At 47.2% G+C, this 22,569-nt stretch overlaps 1 protein-coding gene across 1 annotated transcript; it reads right to left on the minus strand.

The window, feature by feature from the left end:
* Positions 1-8,841: 8,841 nt before the first annotated feature.
* CLEC4F (C-type lectin domain family 4 member F) lies at positions 8,842-20,599 on the minus strand. The gene is made up of 7 exons (XM_061156315.1): positions 20,487-20,599; positions 19,558-19,674; positions 19,159-19,254; positions 16,259-17,380; positions 11,265-11,416; positions 9,855-9,973; positions 8,842-9,252 (listed from the first exon to the last, which is right to left on the minus strand). The coding sequence occupies exons 1-7, from the start codon at positions 20,560-20,562 to the stop codon at positions 9,108-9,110; spliced, it is 1,827 nt and encodes a 608-aa protein (XP_061012298.1). The 5' UTR covers positions 20,563-20,599; the 3' UTR covers positions 8,842-9,107.
* Between the last annotated feature and the right edge of the window lie 1,970 nt (positions 20,600-22,569).

The following is a 22,569-nucleotide window of genomic DNA, read 5'->3' on the forward strand; positions in this document are numbered from 1 at the left end:
AAAGGTCAGTTTTCATTCCAGTCCCAAAGTAAGGCAATGCCAAAGAATGCTCAAAGTACCACACAATTGCACTCATCTCACATGCTAGTAAAGTAATGCTCAAAATTCTCCAAGCCAGGCTTCAACAGTACGTGAACCGTGAACTTCCAGATGTTCAAACTGGATTTAGAAAAGGCAGAGGAACCAGAGATCAAATTGCCAACATCCGCTGGATCATCGAAAAAGCAAGAGAGTTCCAGAAAAACATATACTTCTACTTTATGAACTATGCCAACGCCTTTGACTGTGTGGATCACAACAAACTGTGGAAAATTATTAAAGAGATGGGAATACCTGACCACATTACCTGCCTCCTGAGAAATCTGTATGCAGGTCAGGAAACAACGGTTAGAACTGGACATGGAACAACAGACTGGTTCCAAATAGGAAAAGGAGTATGTCAAGGCTGTATATTGTCACCCTGATTATTTAACTTATATGCAGAGTACATCATGAGAAATGCTGAACTGGATGAAACACAAGCTGGAATCAAGATTGCTGGGAGAAATATCAGTAACCTCAAATTGCAGATGACACCACACTTATGGAAGAAAGCGAAGAAGAACTAAGGAGACTCTTAATTTAAGTGAAAGTGGAGAGTGAAAAAGTTGGCTTAAAGCTCAACATTCAGAAAACAAAGATCATGGCATCTTGTCCCATCACTTCATGGCAAATAGATGGAGAAGTGATGGAAACACTGACAGACTTTATTTTGGGGGGCTCCAAAATCACTGCAGAAGGTGACTGCAGCCATGAAATTTAAAGATGCTTGCTCCTTGGAAGAAAGGTTATGACCAACCTAGATAGCGTATTAAAGAGCAGAGACATTGCTTTGCCAACAAAGGTCCATCTAGTCAAAGCTATGGTTTTTCCAGTAGTCATGTATAGATGTGAGAGTTGGACTATAAAGAATGCTGAGCACCAAAGAATTGATGCCTTTGAACTGTGGTGTTGGAGAAGACTCTTGAGAGTCCCTTGGACTGCAAAGAGATCCAACCAGTCCATCCTAAAGGAAATCAGTCCTGAATATTCATTGGAAGGACTGATGCTGAAACTGAAACTCCAATTCTTTGGCCATCTAATGAAAAGAACTGACTCATTTGAAACGACCCTGATGCTGAGAAAGATTGAAAGCAGGAGGAGAAGGGGAAAACAGCAGATGAGATGGTTGGATGGCATGACCGACTCAGTGGACATGAGTTTGAGTAAACTCCAGGAGTTGGTGATAGACAGAGAGGCCTGGCGTGCTGCAGTCCATGGGGTCACAAAGAGTTGGACACAGCTGAGTGACTGAACTGAACTGAACTTATAAATGGGAAAATTAATGCCAGAGAAGCTAAGTAACTAGCCAAGGTCATCCTGCTGGTCAGTGGCAGGTATGAGCCTACAGCTCAGGTTTGCTGTCTTCGCGGCAATCCTTTCTCCTCACGGTCTCGGCCACCCCCATCCCAAGTCCTCTGGCCCAGCCCAGTGCCTCTGATTAACCTGGCCCACCAGCACCCAGGTCTTGCTCCTCTCTGGAATTACTGCTCCCTGTGCCCCACAGCTCACCTCCAGCCCCTGGGCATGAGCTGAGGTTAATATCTTGGCCACATCCTCAGCAGAGGTAACAGTGGGTCAGAAGTGCTTCTCCACCAACAGCAGAGAAGAGGAACAGGCCCACAGGCTCCATCCCCAGAAAGCTGCTTCACGGTCATTCCCCCACAGGGACTCTCAGTTCGTGCCTTTCTCGTTTGTGCTTCTCTGCTTCGGCCACAGCCAGGAGCCTGGAGCTCTGACCTGATGCAGAAAGATGCCTGGCAGCCTCGCTAATGGGGTAGATGGAAGCTGAGGGCCTGTGGGGCCATATGGAAGAGCTGAGACTTCAGCAGGGCCTGAGGGTTCATTATGGTCAGAGGAGAAGAGCTTCTGCAGCACAGGGGTTCCTAGGATTTTTGAGCAAGTCATCCAAACTCTAGGCCTCACCTTGCCATCTAGAAAGCAGAGATTTTAATAGAAGCTTCCTCAGAGTTGTAGTGAGGAGTCCATCAGGCCATGGGTGTAAAAATTACAGCTAAGGCTTATACAGTGGGATCCAGGTCCCATGCACCATTCTAAGTTCCTCATATGCAGTAACTTTCTAAATTCACACAACAGCCTCAAGAGGGAGGGACCCTATTCACCGGAGAAGAAATTGAGACACAAAATCAGGTAACTGACTTTTCCAGCTAGAAAGGGGCAAAACTACACGCATGCTAAGTCGCTTCAGTCGTGTCCAGCTCTTTGTGACCCAATGGTCCATGGGATTCACCAGGCAAGAATACTAGAGTGGGTTGCCATGCCCTCTTCCAGGGAATCTTCCATGAACCAGGGATTGAACCCGCATCTTTTATGTCTCCTGCATTGTCAGGCAGATTCTTTACCACTAGCGCCACCTGGGAAGCCCCAGAGCCTGGATCTATAACCACAAACCTCTCCTGCCTCAGGTGACCCCCAACCCCTTGGAAGTGATTACAAGAACAGCAGTGATGATTCATGAACCCGAGGGAACAAACTTCTGGAAACTCGGCTGTTATACAGACAAATCCTCAGTGACAGAGGCAGAGGGATGTTCTGAGGAGTGCAGAAGCTAAGAGCAGAGCTGGTTGAAGGGTCCTGAGGTCCAGAGACCCTGCTGTGGAGGTGCCATGAGGAGCTGGGAGGGGCCACCTCGACAAGGGTGTAGATTGCTGGTCTGGCATCTGTACAGCTGGGAGTGGAAAGTGCTCGTCAGCTCAAAGAAGGGTGAGATTGCAACACAAGTTGGGCTCTGGGAGGTGCAAGAGGAAGTGGGGGGCAGGCTGCTTTGAGGGAGCGTAAGGGGAGCTGAGAGGCACAGTTGTGCTGGGAATACTCTGCTGTGCGGGGCTTATCCTGCAGGAGGAAGTCTAATTAGGCCCAGGTGGCAGCCCCTTGTTCTGTCCTAAATCACCACCACCACCCCGAAAAGCAGCCCAGAGCTCCTCACTCTACTGTGACTCTCGTGAGGCCTGGGGCTTTCATTGACAGTGCCTGGGATTGTTTGACTGGGTGCTGCAGAGGTTGCTATTAATAGTAGCAGATCCAGGTGGAGCTATTTATACCTGGTCCTTATAAGTGAAAGCAGTACAAAGGGCAAGGGTCTCCCCAGGAGGCATGGTGTAGGCATACAGGGGTGTCAGACCGAGGCCCAGGCCAGGATCTGGGCATGTGGGGCAAGTGTTATAAGAATTCTGGAGCATGAAGGGCTGAGACATCAGCTGGTAGAGGACACTTGGATTTTCCAACTATAATGAGGAGGGATACATTCTCCTCTAAACTAGTGACCTCATTATCTTCAAAAGGTGGTAATGTCTTCCTTCAGGATGCATTCTCTCTCCTGACTGAGAAATTATTCTAGAAAACCAGGCCTCAAAGGTCATTTCATGACAACCGAGAAGTCCAGGCCTTCTCCTCCCATGCCAGAGTCTGGCTTTCCCCTAAATGACGATGTGTAGACCCCAGCCTCCTCAGGTTGGGCCCTCATGCAGAGAAGGACTGGAAACCATGGCTCTGGGAGACAAGGCCGTGGGCACACCCCAGGTGGCGGTAATTGCCGGTCACAGCCTGCTGCTGCCATCTAGACCATCTGAGTGGCAGCTTCACAGGGTTCCCACGGGGGCGGCGGGGTGGACAGGCACCCCGTGGTGACGAGCTGACCACTTCCCCAGCGCATCTGCAGAGTCACTCTGCCTCCCCAGATGGCTCCACTCAGCTTAGAGAGAACTCCATTCCTCTGCCTTTCTCTTTCTCGGGGAAATTCCAGCCTTCAGAACCTTCTCTAGAGGAGACAAAGGGCTCTCCTGGACATGAGAATTGACCCTGGAGAGGGAGCTGGGAAGAGTCCTTCACGTTTACCTGTTCCTGTTCTGTTAGCTCTAGGCAACAGACCCTTGGTGGGCTGGATGCCACTCCAGAAGGTCCCCAAATCCAGGTTTCAGGCATTGCAGGACTCCTTCCTCTGGCTCTGAGAAGGGAGCAGATGACCTGACCACCACTCCTCCCTTCCTTACTAGAATGACAGCTCTAAAAGGACCAGAATTTTTATCCGTTTGGTTCCCTGTTGTATCCCCAAAACCTAAAAATGTGCTTGGTAGAAGCACTATGAATAACATAAGCACAATAAATAATCCTTGATTGAATGAATATTAATAAAAAGTAAAATTCTTCATAATTATGGTTATGAATCTTTAGACATTAAAGTAACATTGAAATACATAAAGCAAAAGCTATTAGAAATCAGAAAAAATGGTGTCATAGAGAAATGTTAAACATAAGAGATTTAAAATCCTCTTAGAAAAAGTGATAGGTTGAGTAGACAAAACATAAAAGAAGATATAGAATACCTGAATAATGAAAATTGCAAGCCTAAGCTAATAAACGTGCCTATGGAACATTTATAACTTGTGAACATACACTGGGTCACAAAGAAAATCTCAGTAAATTCTAAGAAAGGGGAACATATTTAATACTGGCTTCTACTTTACTTTGTGTAAGCTAGAAAAACCCTAAAACAAATAAGAGAAATACTTGTAAAGAAAGCAATAAACCCATCTCTCTATACACACACACACACGCGCACACACACACACACACACACATAATATAGCCATTACTACAAAATACCTAGGAATCAACCAACAGGAAATCAAATCTAGCAATATAATAAAATAATACCATAACCAAATCAGTTTCTATTCAAAATCTGCAAGTACAATTGACCATTAGGAAATTATTAATGTAATTTATTATGCTAACAGTAAAGGGATAAGATTTTTATTAATATTTTGGTGTATTCTGAAAACCCATTTGACAAAAGTCTGTATTCATTCTTAATTTAGATTATCTCTGGTTATTTGGAATTAAAGGAAATTTCCTTTGCTTTATGAAAGGTAATTACCAGAAATCAATGACAAGCAACTTAGTGCAAAACTGGAAAGAGTCACATTAACGTCAGGAACAAGACAAGCATGCCGGCTATCACTACTATTGTATAGCATTATTCTGGAGGTCTTACCAATACAATAACAAAAGAAAAAGAATTATGGTATAAATTCCAGAAAAGTACAATTACAGTTATCATTACTTGCAAGTAATGTTGTTTATCCATAAAACCCAATGCAACTTACTAGGGGAAAAAATAAGAACCAGAGTTCTTATCTATGTATTCAATAACATGTTTTATATATGATAAATATGCAAAATTAGTAGCTTTCCTTAATACCATAATATCTTATTAGAGAATATGAGTTTCCAGTTGAAAGGGGTAGATTCAATGCACACATTCATGTCTATTTGCTCTGAAAATCTACTATAATGACAGTAAAAAAAATAAAAATAAGAAAAACCCATAGTGACAAAGAGAATGAAAGAAAAATCAACAGCAGGCAAGAAATTTCAACAAAACTTGGAAGCTGGTAATAGGTGGGTGAGTGGTAATTGACTTGTGTGTGTGTGTGTGTTTATTGCTCACTCAGTGGCGTCTCTCTTCGTGACCCCATGGACTGTAGCCCACCAGGCTCCTCTGTCCATGGGGTTCCCCAGGCAAGAAAACTGGAGCGGGTAGCCGTTCCCTTCTCCAGGGGATCGTTGATCCTCGTTGCTTGTGGGAGGGGCTTGGTGATTGGTGGATTTCATCAATTTAAAAAAAGTGAATTTAGTACTTGAGAAAGTTGGGTTTTATTTTATTTTATTGATATATCATTGATTTACAATGCTGTATTCAATTTCTGTTGTAAAAAGTTGATTTTTCAAACAAGTGAAAAAGAGATAAAGAGATAAAGATATTTGAGACAAAGTAGATGCCAACCTCATACTGCAGGCAGCTTCTTTACCATCTGAGCTACTGAGAAAATGGAAGTCTAACTGGCAGAAGTGGGGAGAGTGAATAAACATCAGGACAACCCTGGTAACTTCACCACCTGAAAGTACTGAGTACCTCTAAATGCAGCGGTGCAGGGCAGGCTGAAGAATAGGAGAACCAGTTAAACTCTTCTCTTTCTCATTTAATGTTTGTTAATATTGAAGGTTAGTTGATTTATAATGTCATGTTGGTTTCAGGAGTACAGCAAAGTGATTCAGTTATAGGGGTGTGTGTGCGTGTCTGCGTGTGTGTGTGTGTGCATGTGTGTGTGTGTGCATGTGTGTGTGTTCTTTTTGAGACTCTTTTCTCATATAGGTTATTATAGAACATTGAGTAGAGTTCCCTGTGTTATACAGTAAGTCCTTGTTGCTTATCTATTTTATATATGCGTGTGTGCTCAGTCAGTCAATCATGTCCTACTCTTTGTGACCTCATGGGCTGTAGCCCACCAGGCTCCTCTGTCCATGGAATTTTCCAGGCAAGAATACTGGGGTGGGTTGCCATTTCCTATTCCAAAGGATCTTCCTGACCCAAGGATCAAACACATGTTTCTTGAGTCTCCTGCATTGGCAGGCAGATTCTTTACCACTGTACCACCTGTTGTTCAGGGCTCAGTCATTTCTGACTCTTTGTGACCCCATGGGCTGCAGCATGCCAGGCTTCCCTGTCCTTCACCATCTCCCAGAGCATTCTCAAACTCATATTCATTGAGTCAGTGATGCTATCCAACCATCTTATCCTCTGTCGTCCCCTTCTCCTCCTGCCTGCAATCTTCCCCAGCATCAGGGTCTTTTCCAATGACCTGGCTCTTTCACATCAGGTGGCCAAAGTATTGCACCACCTGGAAAGCCCCAATATGTATATATATAGTAGATATATATATATACTATATTATATATTATATAGTAGAAATAGATGTTAATCCCAAATTCCTAATCTACCCCTCCCCCATACCTTTCCCCTTTGGTAACCATAAATTTGTTTTCTATGTTGTGAGTCTGTTTCTGTGTTGTAAATAACTTCATTTGTATCATTTTTTTAGATTCCACATATAACTGATATCATGTGACATTTGTCTTTGACTTACTTCACTAAGGATAATATTCTCTAAGTCCATCCACGTTGCTGTAAGTGGCAATATTTCATCCTTTTTTATGGCTGAGTAATATCCCATTATATATATATACCACATCTTCTTAAGTCATCATCTGTTGATGAGTAACTACAAGTTTATTGATTGTATTCCCATGAGCTCTATTTTTCCTTAATGAGAACCACATTGCTTTAATTATTATAGTTTTATAATACATTTTGCTATCCAGTAGGGCAAGTCCCCCTTTAACTTTTTTCAAAAATTTTTAGATCTGTTTGTGGGAGGCGCTTGGTGATTGGTGGATTTCATCAATTTAAAAAAAGTGAATTTAGCATTTGAGAAAGTTGGGGTTTTTATAATTTTACTGACATATAGTTGATTTACAATGTATTTAATTTCTGTTGTAAAAAGTTGACTTTTCAAACAAGTGAAAAAGAGGGGCTATGATTTAATGATATTTGAGATAAAGTAGATGCCAACCTCATGATATTCTCAAAAATAAATTCCAGGTGGCTCAGTAATATAAATGTAAAAATAAAATTATGAAAGTCCCAAAAGAAATGTAGAAAATGTTATTTCAATCCTTCAGTAGAGGAGGAGGGTCCAAGATAAATTAAAAAAAAAAAAAACTTGGGAGCCACAAAAGAAAAAGGCCAAAGGAAAAGCAAAAAGGAAAAAAGTGAACACGAATAGGTTAAGGTCCAGTTCAGCCGAAGATATCATAAAAGATAGAACAGATTTCCAATTCCGGGCATGATGGAGTCACTGGACTAGCCATTCTGCTGTAAGCAACCAGAAAACTGGACAAAACACATGAACTCTGTTGTTTTCAGAGGTTGGATAATAGGCAGAGCAGAACTGGCATCTGATTGAATGAGCCCACGACCCTCCTGGGTTTCTTCCTGGAGGATATTTCCAGACAACTGGGCAGAGGGGGAGGGTCCACACAGGGTGTGGCAGTCTCAGGAGGCTGAGGAAAGAAAGATGTAAGTTTGGGGAGACTGAGCAGACATTCTAGAATTTGGGAGCAGAGTATAAAGTAATGCAGAGAAAGAACTCTATAAAGCATCCTGGCAGGTCCCAGGAAAGCCCTGTTTTGGGCCTGGGACTAGAGGTGGAGTGACTCCCCTGGGAAGAGAAGGGGTGTGTCTGGGGCTCTTTGGGGCCTGTGTGCAGGAAGGAGAGAAAGTCAGTGGGGTTCAGGTCACCCAGGAACTTACCCACAAAGAAGAGAGCCAGAAGACAGGAGACCATGAACACACCCAAAAAGGCCAGAGTATAAAGTAATGCAGGGTAAGGCAGAGAAAGAACTCTAGAAATGTGTCTTGGGTTCCCTGGGCACGTTAAGGATAAGACCCCAGTATTTAAGGCAAAACACTTGCTCTAGAAATTCTCATTCTAAGTTGAGCTGGCAGAAAGCTGAGTCCCTGGAAGGGTGAATGGGGGCAAGAAAAGTCAGAGAAACGTCCCTGAGAATTAACAGTCTGAAGACAGTAAAGCCAGCCACTCAGGAGAAATGAGTTTGGGGAGTGACTTTAAAGGGCTTGGAAAATTCCAGCTCCAGCCCCGTCTCCAACAAAGGAGGTGCCGAGAACACCTGGGTGGCTATGACTTCTGGGAACATGTACGCTGCCCAGTCATTGTAGTTTGTGGTCAACCTCTGCTGTCTGCAACAAACCAACTGAAAGGGCCTAGCTATAAAGCCCTTAAACAAAGACATCCTTATCTCAGAACAGAAGGGACCCTGAGGGAAGGAGAACCAAAGCAGGGAGAAGCGAGCCTGGTGGCTGTTGCAGAGACAAGTCCAAACTTTGGTTCATCGGAGTATTTATTGAGAAGCCGCCATCTGACAGCCCTGCACTGGTTGCCGAGGGGATATAGAGACACAAGTCTTTTTTTCTTCCTTGAGAAGCTGCTGGTCGTGCTGGGTCACGTTAGGTGAACATGTTCCAAAGATTTATTTCAAAAGGACAGGTCAGGAAAAGCAAAGACTGAATGGAAGGCCCCAGCGAACCAGTTGATTGAGCGGCTCCCAAGGTGTCGTGGAGAAGGGCCTCAGTCCCACCTGCCCCTGGGCTACAGCTGGCCCACAGGCGTCTTGCAGATCCAGTTGCAGAGAGCAGAGCAGGATATGTCATTCCACTTCCGCTGCACTTGGACACAGTCTTCCGACCGCTCAATACCGTGTGGCCAGTTGTCCGGCTGATTCTGATCCCAAAACCTGGCAACAAGAGGGCTTCATTCTGCTTGATGAAGGAAGTGTCCCTTCCCCCTGCTTGTGGCATGAGGAGCTGAAGTGACATGGGTCCCTAGACCCCTGGTGGCCCCAGGTGCCCTGAGGGTGGCTTTGCTGAGGTGGTCCTCCATTACTGAGAATGGAGGGATGGTAAGTGTGTCTAAAGTTACAAATGCCCCCCACCAGAATTCATATTTAGTGCCTTCAGATGGGGCCAAGGCTCCTCGGGCCCAGGCCTACGTGGTAGGGTATAGGATAGGCCAAAAAAAAAAATCCAAAACAGCAATACCCCATCGCAGGGTGCCTGCCAGCCCCAGGACCTGTCTTATTCTGATGCCCCCGTGAAGGGGTCCAGGCAAGGATCACAGCTATGCTGGTGTACACACACATTGTACACATACCACACACATCAACCACACAGTCAAATATACACACACCTTATACACACATCACACATGCACATCATACACATAGATCACACACAATGCTAACACTTCTTGGACAGGGATGCACACGCAGGACCGAGTCTATAGACAGACCTGTCCCAGACAGTGCCTAAGATGGCACCAGACAGAGGCAGGACTCACGCTCTGCTCCCAGCATGATCGAATGGTGTGTCATCTGTCCAGCGCCAGCGGCCCTCCGTACCGCGGTCGGTGAGGCCAATCCAGTAGTAAACGGAACCCGTGAACTGTATCAGAAATGCCTGTGGAGAAAAGGCAGTGTCCTGTGAGCCCGTGTGAGGAGCTTGTTCACCAGGCCACGTGAAGAGGAATCCATGCCGTGCTCTCCCCAGTCCCAGCGGCATGAAGCCCCCGCTTCAGGACCTGCACCCCACGCCATGGGCTCCCCGGTCTTCCAGAGCTAGGGCAGCAGACAGGTCACCTCAGGGAAGTTCAGCTTCTTCCATGTTTACCTGATGAGGAGTGTGGCTTTCCTGGGACAAAGACAGACCTGGCCATGGTTTTTTTAAGATGTGTTTTACAAAATAGCATGTCATTTGACAGACAGACAAGAACAGTCTCAGGAAAACCACAAGGGATGGGTAGGTCTGTAAGTTAAATCTGGCCAAATGTACAGTGGGGTCCTTGTCAGTAACTTTAGTAAATTCTGATAAAGAACATTTGGCATATGGGCCACTCTGGTGCCCTGGTGCCTTTGTTGTTGTTCAGTCAGTAAATTGTGTCCGACTCTTTGCAACCCCATCGACTGCAGCACACCAGGCCTCCTTGTCCTTCACTATCTCCCAGAGTTTGCTCAGATTCATGTCCGTTGAGTCAGTGATGCCATCCAACCATCTCACCCTCTGAGGTCCCCCTCTCCTTTGCCTTCTATCTTTCCCAGCATCACGGTCTTTTCCAATTGAGTTGGCTCTCTGCATCAGGTGGCCAAAGTATTGGAGCTTCAGCTTCTGCAACAGTCCTTCTGATGAATGTTCAGGGTTGATTTCCTTTAGGATTGATTGGTTTGATCTCCTTGCAGTCTGAAGGACTCTCAAGAGTCTTCTCCAGCACCACAGTTTGAAAGCATCAATTATTTGGTGCTCAGCTGTCTTTATGGCCTCAAACTCATATATTTGTCTGACCTTCCCAAGAAGCCTGCATTGTCTGCTCATGGGCCTTCCATAGCCATGAGATGAACTGACATTAAAGTCAAGATTGACAACTAGAGAGGAAGCCTGAGAGGAAGATGAGGGAATGGGGAGGGGGAAGGAGGCACCCAGCACATTGAGGGCAGTTACCTGGCGCCCCTCCCTCTGCCCTTCCTTTCTGCTGGCCCCCCTGGGGTCTCCCTCCTTCACTGAGGACATTGGGTTTGCTGTCAGTGCTTATACTTCCAGTGCAAGATGTTCATCAGAATTCAATAAATATTTGCTCCCTGACTGACAGAGGAGATGTGAAGGACTGCCACGCCACTCCAAGAGGGGAAGGCCAAAGTACAAAGCCCCTGACCCCACATCAGTCCCAGAAGCAGCACCCCAAGCCCACAGCTCTGACCTGCTCCTCCTCCGAGGTCACCGAGGCCAGGTGGGCTCCATGGGACACACAGAACTGCTCAGCCTCCTGCCACGTCTTCTTGGCAGAAGAAAAGTAATACAAGTTCCCATTGTAGGACTTCCAGTCTTTCACCATCAGCTGGAGAAGTTGATCTGGAGCAAAGGTGGGGAAGGAGAGAGAACCAGGAGCTAGCTGCAGATCCTGCTCCCTCCAGGAACTGACCACTGAGGGTCACAAGACCCTGCAACACTTGATGCCCTCAGCTAAAGGGCCACAGTCTGGGAGGCTGCACCCCCAGCCCACTACCCCACAGAGCAGGGAAGCAGCTCGGGGTATCTGGCTCCATCACTCCAGGGGTATTCAGTCAGCTCTGCTACCCAGCCATACTCTTTCAAGGCTCTTGCTTCCTAGCTATACTACTCAATTTCCCAACTAATTGCTATCACCTGCTTGTCCCCTGCATCTCAGTTCCCTTCATTTCTGGGAGAGTTCACAGCCATCCTGTATCTTCACTCATTCCCTTGACTTCATTCTCCATCTACTTCAGCTGTCCACACCAAGAACCACACTTGGGACCTTGTCAACCCCTGGTCTGCCTGACCTCACAATTTCAGACCCTAATGATTCATCCTATGAACACAAGCCCTGATTCCCTCAACTATTTCATCCCCCTCTGTCCTGACACTCTGTTCTTTAACAGCCTCCTAATCACAGCTTCTTGAAATGGTGCCAAAACAGACTCATTCATTCATGTATTCTTTTATTCAATATACCTTAACTTCTGTGAATCAGGAACCTTTATACAAAGATCAATTAGACATGATTCATGCCCTCAAGGGAATTACTGTCCAGCAAATGAGATAGACATAAAAATGGTATTGAAGATGCATTAATTGGAAACCATGGCATGTTAGAGGCACAAAAGGGCGTGTGGTCTCCTTCAGCTGGGCTGAAAACAGGGCTCAGGAAAGACACTAGGTGAGGATTCACTTGAGCTGAGTCTTCAAAGACTGAGAAAGAGTTTGCCAGATGGGCAAGGAGAGAATTCCAGGCAGGGGAGAGAGTCGTTGCAAAAGCACAAAGGTGTGAAACAGCATGGTGCAGCCTGATCTGTTCAAGTACTTTATGGCCAATGCACAGACTTCCCAGGTGGCACTATTGGTAAAGCACTTGTCTGCCAATGCAGGAGATGTAGGAGACGCAAGTTCGATCCCTGGGTAGGGAAGATCCCCTAAAGGAAGGCATGGCAATCCACTCCAGTATTCTTGCCTGAAGAATCCCATGGACAGAGGAGCCTGAAGGGTTACAGTCCATAGGGTCACAAAGAGTTGAACACAAGTGAAGCAACTAGGCATGCACGCAGACACGGTCAAAGCACAAAGGATGGGAGATGAACTTGGACAGGTTCACCAGTGCTAAATCATACATCCTGTGTGAAGGAGTTTGGGTTTTTTCCTGGGAACAGTGGGAAGCCCTGGAGGGTTTGAAGAAAGATCAAGATATGCTCAGATTTGCCTCGTGATGGAGTGGTTGCCGAACAGGAAGAAGGCAATCTTAATGGGACCAGAGACACCAGTTACAACGCAGTTACCAATGTTTGAATGATAGATGGTGAGTGTGTAAACCAGTGTTTTTCAAAGTGTGGTCCCAAGTACACCAGCATTAGCACCTGGGGCTTGGTAGAAATGCCAGTTCTCAGACTCATCCCAGACTAGCTGAATTCAGAATTGTTTTTTGACAATCTTCATTTAACAAACTCTCCAGGTGATTCTGATACACTCCAAAGTCTGAGGAACAGCAGTCCAAACCAAGAATTGGCAGACTACAGTCTGCCAGCAGCTTCTTTTCACAAATGAAGTTTTTTTAATTTTAAACATTTATTTGTTAATTGAAGGGTAGTTACTTTACAGAATTTGTATACCTATGGAACACAGCCACGCCCTTCAGTTGACAGATGGTCTTCGGCTGCTTAATCATTACAACAGCAGAGATGTTGCAACAGAGACTGTTCAGCCAGAAGCTCAACACATCAACTGTTTGGCCCTTTAAGAAAAAAAATTAAACTAATGGTTCTTAGCTCTAACTGACCATTAGAACTACCTAGGGAGTTTTTTTTGTTGTTGTTGTTTTTAATTCTGATGCTAGGCTGCATCCCAGAATAAGCGCCTGCCCTCCCAAAGAAAAGTTCTAGAGTTCTAGAGGTGGATTACAGGCTTCAGTTTTATAAAAACTCATGGGGTGATTCCAGTGTGTCCCCAAGGTGGAGAAACATTTGTCCCTACCAAAGCAGGAGCAAGGCGGAGGGAGTGAGGAGGACAGCAGGCGGGACATAGGAGACATGTCAAGAAGGGAAGACTTCCAGGCTTCCAACAGACATATGGGGACAGAGGGAAACAGCAGAGCGGGTCCTTGCTGTCTTCCAAGCCCCTCATTTGTCAGCCACATATTTCAGCAGTTGCTCCAAATGGCCCCCTCCCTCACAGCGCTCTCCCTCTTCTGTCACCTTTGACCAGGGACCTCTTACTCCACAAAGACATCACTAAATATCTGCTCCCTCATTGTCTTGTACCCACATCTGCAAACCTGGGTGAACATCCACTTCCACACCTCCTCTGCCCCCAGCCTCAGAGGTTCATGTACTGTCCCAGCCCTTCAAGGCCAATCACTCTGCTATGCTTTTCATTCTCTCCTCTCTCTCTCTCTCTGTCTCCCAGGTTCCAACACTGTCTCCCCAACCCCTCCCCCACTCTCTTTTTCTCTCTCCTTCAATCTTCTCCCTCTTTGCTGGTGCCTTTGTCTCACCCTCAGATCAAGCCTAGCCTAACCTAGACCAGCCCTCTCAAGGAATTTCACCAAAATATTAGCAGTGGCTTATTTTTTCAATAGACGTTTTACAGAAATGCAAGTTGTCTTATTCTCATCTTTCTCTTTTTCAATATTTGCCACATCTACAATTAATGTGTAGGTTTTGAGATATAAGTATGGATGGCACAGGTTGTTTTTTAACCCCTGCTTCTACCTTCCCATCTCCCTCACCTCAGCCTCATCTGTCTTCTCTTCTCAGCCAAGCCCCTTAAAGGACTGGGGCACCTTCATCTCTCACTTCCCACTGACTGTGGCCTGGCCTCCAGGCCACATACAACTCTCCACTGAAACTTTATTCCAATCACTTGCTAACTGCCCAGAGTTAGTGGGTGCTTATTGGTTTCTTTACCTGGGGCTCGTAGACACTTACCAGAACCAGCCACTCTGTTCATGAAATGCTCTCCTTCCTTAGCTTCCCCAACTGCACACTTCCAAATTCTCCTCCTGCCTCTGAGATTGCCTTCTCCAGTCTCCTTCAAAAACACTTCTTTCCCTTCTTGTCACCTAAAAGTTGACTTCCTGTTTCCACCCTCAGCTTCCTTCTCATGAAGCATCTCATCTCATGCAAACTCCTGCATTCCCACTGCCACAACCAGAACCAACATACCCAGGGGTCCCGCATCTGTGTCTGCAGCAGGACTGCTCTGCTACACCCCTGACAGCCCCCAGGTGATGGCCGCTTGAATACCCCCATGGCATCTCAGATTCAGCATGCTCAAACCTCACAGCTTGTCTTCTCCTTTTATTCCCTGTCTCAGTCTATAGACCCATCCAGTCAGCCTCCTTGAAATTCTTCGACAAATACTCATTTCCAAAAGGATGAAACCCGAACTCAGAGCCATTCCACATGTAGCTGGTGTCTCTGCAGAGCTGCCTCCCTTTCTCACACAGTGTTTTTTCACCTGCCATCATCAACCCACTGGTGGATTTTGTTGAAGTTGTTGCAGGGAGAGGGAGTTTGGAGACTAGACAATAAAATATGGGTGCATTCATGTGGTAAAAGCTTTGCGTTTTGAAATGTGTGTGTGTGAGAGAGAGACACATAATTATACTAGGGATGGTTGGATGGCATCATTGACTCAATGGATATGAGTCTGAGCAAACTCTGGGAGATGGTGAAGGACAGGGAAGCCTGGCATGCTGCAGTCCATGGGGTCATAAAGAGTCAGATATGACTGAGCAACTGAACAACAAATATGATGTAAAATGAATTTTATGCTGTGATTACATGTTTGAAAGCCACTGCTCTGACCCTTACCTACTGTCTTTTCGGCCTGCGTCTCCTCAACTGCCCTCATGGCCATGGTCCAGTCAGACAGACCTGCCAAAAGTTTCTTGAACCTCAAGATTCACATCTCCATGCCTGTGACCTGCTGTTCCCTTATCCTATCTGCTTAGAAAACACCTACTCATCCTTCAGGCCTCAGTTCAAAGGCCAAATTCCCACTGAAGCATCTTTGATCTTTTCTCCTCCAGAAAACTGCTTCCCTCCTTGGAAGATCCTTGTCTGCACCAAAGGACATCAGCCCTGAGAAGACCCCTTCTTGTCCTTTCTTTTGCTCCTCCCCACCCCACAGTTTTTAGACATACTCCCAACACTGCACCTCTTAGGCCTTTTGTGCAAGGCTGCTCCACCCGCCTATAAGCTTCAAGGGCAGGCATCACATTTTGTTAATCTTTATGATCCTGACACATCCTAGGGCCTCAGGAAATTTTTGTCAGATGTATACAGGAATGCTGTACTTTGTTAAATGCTTTATATGTGTTAAGTCATTTGATCCTCACTGGGGAGCAAGTATTATTTTCCCCACTTTGCAGGTGAGAAAAGGAAAGCTCAGAGAAGGTGAACAACTTGAGAAAAACCACAGCATCTGGGCTAGTCAGAAGTTGGAAATCAGGCTTTCTGGCCCTGCTAGCACACTCTGTCCCTATTATACACCAGACCGCGTTTGTTTCCCAGATGTAGGTTTTGTCACTCTGGTCAGAGAGTAAGCAGGGATTACATCACCTTTGGTTGGATCCAGCCCCTCTCCAGCACCCACACTCCTTCCCGGGGATGCATGTTGAAATAAGCAAAAGGCCGAAGAGACAGGAGACTCTGCCCTCCTCGGGCCCCTCACTGCACTTACTGTGGGTCCTCTGGAGCTGCTGCTCCTGTGAAGCCAAGGCTGTGCGGAAGCCCTCCAGGCTTCTCTGCTGCTCCTGGATTGTTGTCGTCAGGGTTTCGGTGTTCCCCAAATCGTCTCTTAATGTCTTGATCTCAGTTCTGGCCTCCTGCAGACTTCTCTCTAACATTTGGGTCTGGGAATGTAAGGCTACAGCATCCTTCATTCCTTGTTTTAAGGTCTGTATCTCTTGGCTGGCATTTCTCAAAAGACCATTTAACACCTGAATCTTGGAACCTAAGGCAATGGCACTTTTCAGCTCTGTTTTTAATACTCTCATCTCAGCATCTGTCTGCTCCAAGAGACTGTTTGCTGTTTGGGTCTGGGCAGTGACATTTTCCAAATCTCTTTTTAACAAGTGAATCTCACCTCCAGCCCTTTCCAAATGACTTCTTAACACCTGGATCTGGGCACTGGTGTTGTCTAAACTGCCTCTTATAAAGGTCTGGGCCTGAGAGTTTAAAGCATTTGCATCTTGCAGACTTCCCTTTAACCTCTGCATCTCAGCAGTGGTGCTTTCCAAACTACTCCTTAAAACCTGATGGTGGGCCCTTAAATCACTGACACTATCCAGATTACCTCTTAAAACATGGATCTGGGCATTAACATTCTTTAAACTACTGTTTGCCAATCGGACCTCAGCGTTTGCCGTTTCTAATCCTGCCTTCAACACCTGGATCTCCGTGTTGGCATTTTCTAAGCCTCTGCTTAACACATGGAGCTCAATGCTAGTGTTTTCTAAACTGCTTTTAAAGAAACTCTGGATCTGGGAATTTGAAGCATTTGCCTCTTCTAGATCTCCCTGGAGCTTCTGAATCTCAGAAGTAGTCTCCTCCAAGGAACTCTTTAACAGCTGGGTCTGGAAACTCAAGGTACTGGTGTCCTTCAGGAGGCCTTTTAGCATCTGGATGTCAGCACTGGCACTTTCCAGATCACCGCCGAGCATCTGGATCTGAGAACTGACATTGTCCACTCTGCACGTCAATAGCTGGATCTCCACGCTCCAGGTGCTGGCGTTTTCCACATGTCCTTTAAACAGTCGGACAGCCTCTCGGAGGTCCACCACCCTGACTGAGTGGTAGGGATCTGGAGGGAGGAAATGGAGAAAGCAGCCAAAGAGGCCCATCACGTAGGGAAGCATTCTTAAATTCTCCAAGGTAAATGTCTGCAGCACAACCCTGAGCTCTCCTCAAGCAGCCAATAACCACCCAGGCCCTGGGGCTGGACCACCTGAGAATGTAAAGCCAAAAACGAAATAAAGGTCTGCTTAGTAAACCAGGAAGCAGAAGGATTGAAATACTTGCCTACTGGATTATTCTGCCATTGTAATTGAACTTGAAAATAACTGATTAGATCACTGAGAGCTGTTGATGTTTAATTCCACTGAAGTTTCACCATTAGATATTAATAGGTCATTATGGAAAGACAACAGTTATGAATCAAGCCCATGTTTAGTTGGATGTTATATTTATACACCAAGCATGAAGCCTCTTGATTCACAATTGTGACTTCCTAAAAACTATGTAGGCCGCAAACATAGACATTTTCTGATCAAAAATCCATGGGGGGAAGAAAACAGAAACAAAATAAAATAGGTACCCATGGAGGAAGTATTCTGCTCAATATACAGGGCCATGTGGAAGTCCTCCAATGACACCAAACCCTGACCTGCAATGGCACCTCTAGTGCTACATAGTGCAAGGGTCCCTATCGAACCATTTGAGGATATGGGAGAACCTAGTGAAAGGCTTTGGTCGTTGGGTCATTCAAGGAAACTCTGCAGCATCCCACCAATCCCCCTGCAGCTAGCTGCACCCTCAGTGCACCCATGAGCTAAAATGTGAGCTCAGACATTCACGGTGTGAGGTGCCCATTCCAGCCTCCTTTCAGAAACAGGGAGAAGGACCCGAATAAGCAGAGACCCTTTCTGGAGGACTCCTGCCCTACTTCTAAAGCCCTACCTAGGTAGGTATGTGAGACCTGAGCCACTGTGCTGAGGTAAGACCAGGAGGGCCTTAAATCAATGGGACAGAAGAGAGAATCCACACAAATATGGACAATTGGTTTCCAACAAAGATACAAAGGAGAAAGGATAACTTTTTCGACTGATGGTGCTGGAATGACTGTACACCCATTTGCAAAAAGAAAAAATGAACTTCAGTCCATATCTTGCATCAATATTCAAAACATTAACTCAAAATTAATCATAGACCTAAATGTAAAACCCCCAAACTACAAAACTTCCAGAAGCAAACTTGAGGGCATGTCTTTGTGACCTTGGTATAGGCAAAGATTTCTTAGATACCAGACCAAAAGGACAATCCATAAAGGAGATAAGATGGATAAATCAGACTTCACCAAAACTTAAATCTTATTAAGAGAATGAAAAGAGAAGCCATAGACTTAAAAAAATGTTGGTAAATCACGTGACTGACAAAGGTTAAAAAAAGAGTACATACTCTAGATCTCTTTATATAAAACTCTAGAAAAAGTCAAGCCATCTGTATCCCAGCAAGCAGATCAGTGGTGGCCTGGGAACAATGGGAGGAGGAGAGAGGCAGGATGGCCAAGGGCAGGAGTGAACTTTGGGGGCAGAAGGTTGAGTATGTCCATTATCTTGATTGTGATGTTTCATGCATCTATATATTTGTCAAAACTTAGGTTGTATGCTTTAAATATGTATACTTTATTATGTGTCAATTGTACCTCAAAAAAAAAAAGCCGTTTAAAAGAAAGATACTGGCTTTCTGTGAGGAGAACGGAAACCATTTAGGGGCCTGAGGACATTGAGGAGGAAGAAATGTGTCCTGGGGTCTGAGCACCCAGGGTTCTGGCTCCCTCCCCTCCCCCATGCGGCTACTTACAGTCGGGTTCCTCAAGAAACTGCCCAGTATGGTTGTCCCCCAGAAGCTCTTGGAAGTAGGCGGATGTCTCCAGTGCAGGTCTTGGGTGCTGTAGAGCTGAGATACCCCATTCCCGCATCGGCACAATCCCCAGGCTGCCCCACCCCGAGTCGGGGCTCCAGAAGGAGGTGGAGGAGATGGCGCCATGACCCCCTCAGAGTTCCCCTCACAGGCCTCATCCCTTGGGAACCTCCCCTTGGACAACGACCTTGGTTGGGTCCCGGGAAAGCCCTGGTTTGGGCCTGGGACTGGAGGTGGAGTGACCCCCCTGGGAGTAGAAGGGGAGTGTCTAGGGCTCTTTGGGGCCTGTGTGCAGGAAGGAGAGAGTGTCAGAGGGGCTCAGGTCACCCGGGAGCTTACCCACAACGAAGAGAGTCACAAGACAGAAGACCATGAATACACCCAAAGAGGCCAGGGTGGCCTTCAAACGCCTGGGCATCTTGGGGGCTGCAGGAACCACTGCCGCGGGGTCCAGTCCTGCAGGGGAGAAGCCAGGATCCAGGAGGAGCTGCCGTGTGGGCTGGACAGCCGCAGCCCCTCAGCTTACTCTCCTGGCCTGCCCCATGGGACTGAGGACACTTGCCCCGCTCACCCTGCAGAAAGGCAACGAGCACTTGGGAACGTGCACCAGGGCTTGTGGAAGCTGTGGTAGCAACCGAAGGCTCGAAAAGACCACCACCCGAGCCTGGAGGGTGCGCACAGGGCACGGACCTGGCGCAATGGAAGACAACAAAGGTATCATTTGAACGAAAGCAAAAAGGAGGGAGTGGGGGAGGGAGGCTCACAGCAGGAACCCCGACCTCAGCGTCTCAGGGCCAGCTTTGCTGCGTGAATCCTGACCAGAGCGACACTCACAGCCCTGGGGGGCTGCTGCTGCTCCCACAAGCTGACGCGGGTGTCCTAAGCAGGGCTGTGCCTGGGAGTCTGGGGGCTGAGTATACAGAGAATGGAGAGATCACAGCCCAGCGCTCCCGAGGCCTCACGGGGCCAGCCCGGTGTGCAGAGATGGGGTTTCAAACCAGGTCCCCCTGAATTCATTGTTCACTCTCCTTCTCTGGCCAGGTTGCCAGCCCCCAGGGAAAAGAGTCAGGGGAGATTTCACGCGAAGCCTTGGCGTGGGCCACAGGCACTCTGCCCTTGCCCGACCCACCTTCAGCCCCACCTGTTTACTCGGGAAGCCGAGCCGGTGCTGAGCCTGCCAGGCAAGGGCTGAGGAAGACGGCGGGGGGCCAGGGCCCAACAGGCCGGACCCGCCCTGCTGAGGAAGGCTGAGGCCCCAGTCTTCTCACCTTGGGAGGACAGGGAGACACTCGGGTTGTCTGTGCAGAAGTGGACCTGGTCAACCCTCATCTCTGCTTCCTTCATCCTCCAGAGCAGCTCCCTGCCACGCTGTGAACCAGCAGTGGGGAAGTGGAGCCGCGATACGGGCTTATATGCTCCTGAGTCACTCCTTACAAACTCTGCCTTCCCCCGCTGCTGACTCTGCAGAAGTGCCCCATCTGGGCCCTTCCCCTCAAGGCTCCCAAGTGCCAGTCACACGCCCCCCCCCCCATCCTCCTTCTTCCCTCAGCCCCAACCTCCCCACCCCTGCACTCCAGGGTAGCCTCAAACACTAGCCTCGGCCCCAAAGTCACAGACACCTTTCACCAGCCACTTAGAAGGGAATTCAGGATTGCTTCTCAACTTTGCATAGGAAAACATCCTTGTGACCCATGGCTGAGTCTTAATTCCAGCCTCAGACTCTGTTAAGTAACAGGAGGCTAGTAAGGAGGAGGCTGGCTCGGCGCAGCAGGTGTCTGCAGGTCACGGGAAGGGCTAAGGTGACTCTCTGCCCACTCAGGACCTCACAGCGGGCGTGATGGGAAAGGGATTATAACAGAATAAAACACTTATTTGGTCTCTGTCCCAGTCCCTGGAACAGAGCTCCTAAAACCCTTGGAGTTTTCTGAGTGACAAGTATGTCTTTTGTTATCCAAAACTAACCCTTTTTAACCATATTTGCGTTCATGCTGATGAGGGGACTCAGACAACTAGATAGCTTCTAGATGGAGACAGTCTTAGAAAGACTAATCCCTCACCTCTCTCGTTGGGTTATAAGAGCTCATAAACGACAAGAGAGCATCAAGAAGTTTCCTGGCTGGTGAACAAGCCCAGCTACCCAAAAGGCTACTGCACACGTACTCCATGGGGACAGAGACCGCCATGCTCTGGGTCCTTCACCTTGTCCCCTGTTCCTCCTCATCTGGCTCTTTGTTTTTATCCTCCGTCTAGCCTGTGATGGTAAGTACAGTGTTTTCACGAGTTCTGTGAGTCATTCTAGTGAATTATCAAGCTGGGAAGGGTCACGGGGTCCCCCAGATTTGCAGTCTGCTGGGCAGAAGTGTGGTCGCTTGGAGACCCTGCTTGCACGAGGTATCTGAAGTTCGGGCTGTCTTGTGGGACTGAGCCCCTAACTCACTCCATGGGTGAGTGTCAGAATTGAATTGAATTGTAGTCACCCACGGAGAAGGCAACGGCACCCCACTCCAGTGCTCTTGCCTGGAAAATCCCATGGACGGAGGAGTCTGGAAGGCTGCGGTCCATGGGCTCGCTGAGGGTCGGACACAACTGAGCGACTTCACTTTCATGCATTGGAGAAGGAAATGGCAACCCACTCCAGTGTTCTTGCCTGGAGAATCCCAGGGACGGGGGGGCCTGGTGGACTGCCGTCTATGGAGTGGTAGAGTCAGACACGACTGAAGTGACTTAGCAGCAGCAGTAGACACTCAGCTGATGTCAGAGAACTGGTTGGTCTCAGAAAACACCACACATCTGGTGTCAGAAGTTATGTCAGAAAATACCAGACAGGACCCAGCTTGATCCAAGATCTCACCCCTAGGTGATTGGATTCATGCTCCCCTGAGCTGATCAGGCTCAGGACTGACTTCGCCAAAATTGCTCTATAAGCCAATGTGCCCCTTTACGATGAGACCTGTAACTCCCAGGAGAAACGAACACTGTGTCAGAGGGTGCCTGTGCTTGAGGGCCAAGACCTGGGAGTGAGGTGTCCCAGGGGAGCTGTTCAGCCCCAAGTCCCCACCCTCATGGGGTGACCAATGAGCCAGAATCAATACCCACCCTGGCTGGTCAAGGCAGGCCTCCTGAAGTCAGCTCTGAGGATGACAGTAGATTTTCACTGCTCACTCCCCCATCACCTCAGAGGGTTACCATCTTACTGAAATGGATCACATTTTCTTTAACATATAAAAACCTAATTATGTATTTGTCCCCTATCTCACCAGTGGGCCATTTACGAGATGTCAGTTACCTTGTAAATGGACTGTTCCATCCCAATTGTGTTGCTTTTTCCCATTTTCACCTTCAGCCCTTGTA

Source organism: Dama dama, chromosome 11 (genome assembly GCF_033118175.1).
Source record: "Dama dama isolate Ldn47 chromosome 11, ASM3311817v1, whole genome shotgun sequence".
Lineage (NCBI taxonomy): Eukaryota > Metazoa > Chordata > Mammalia > Artiodactyla > Cervidae > Dama > Dama dama.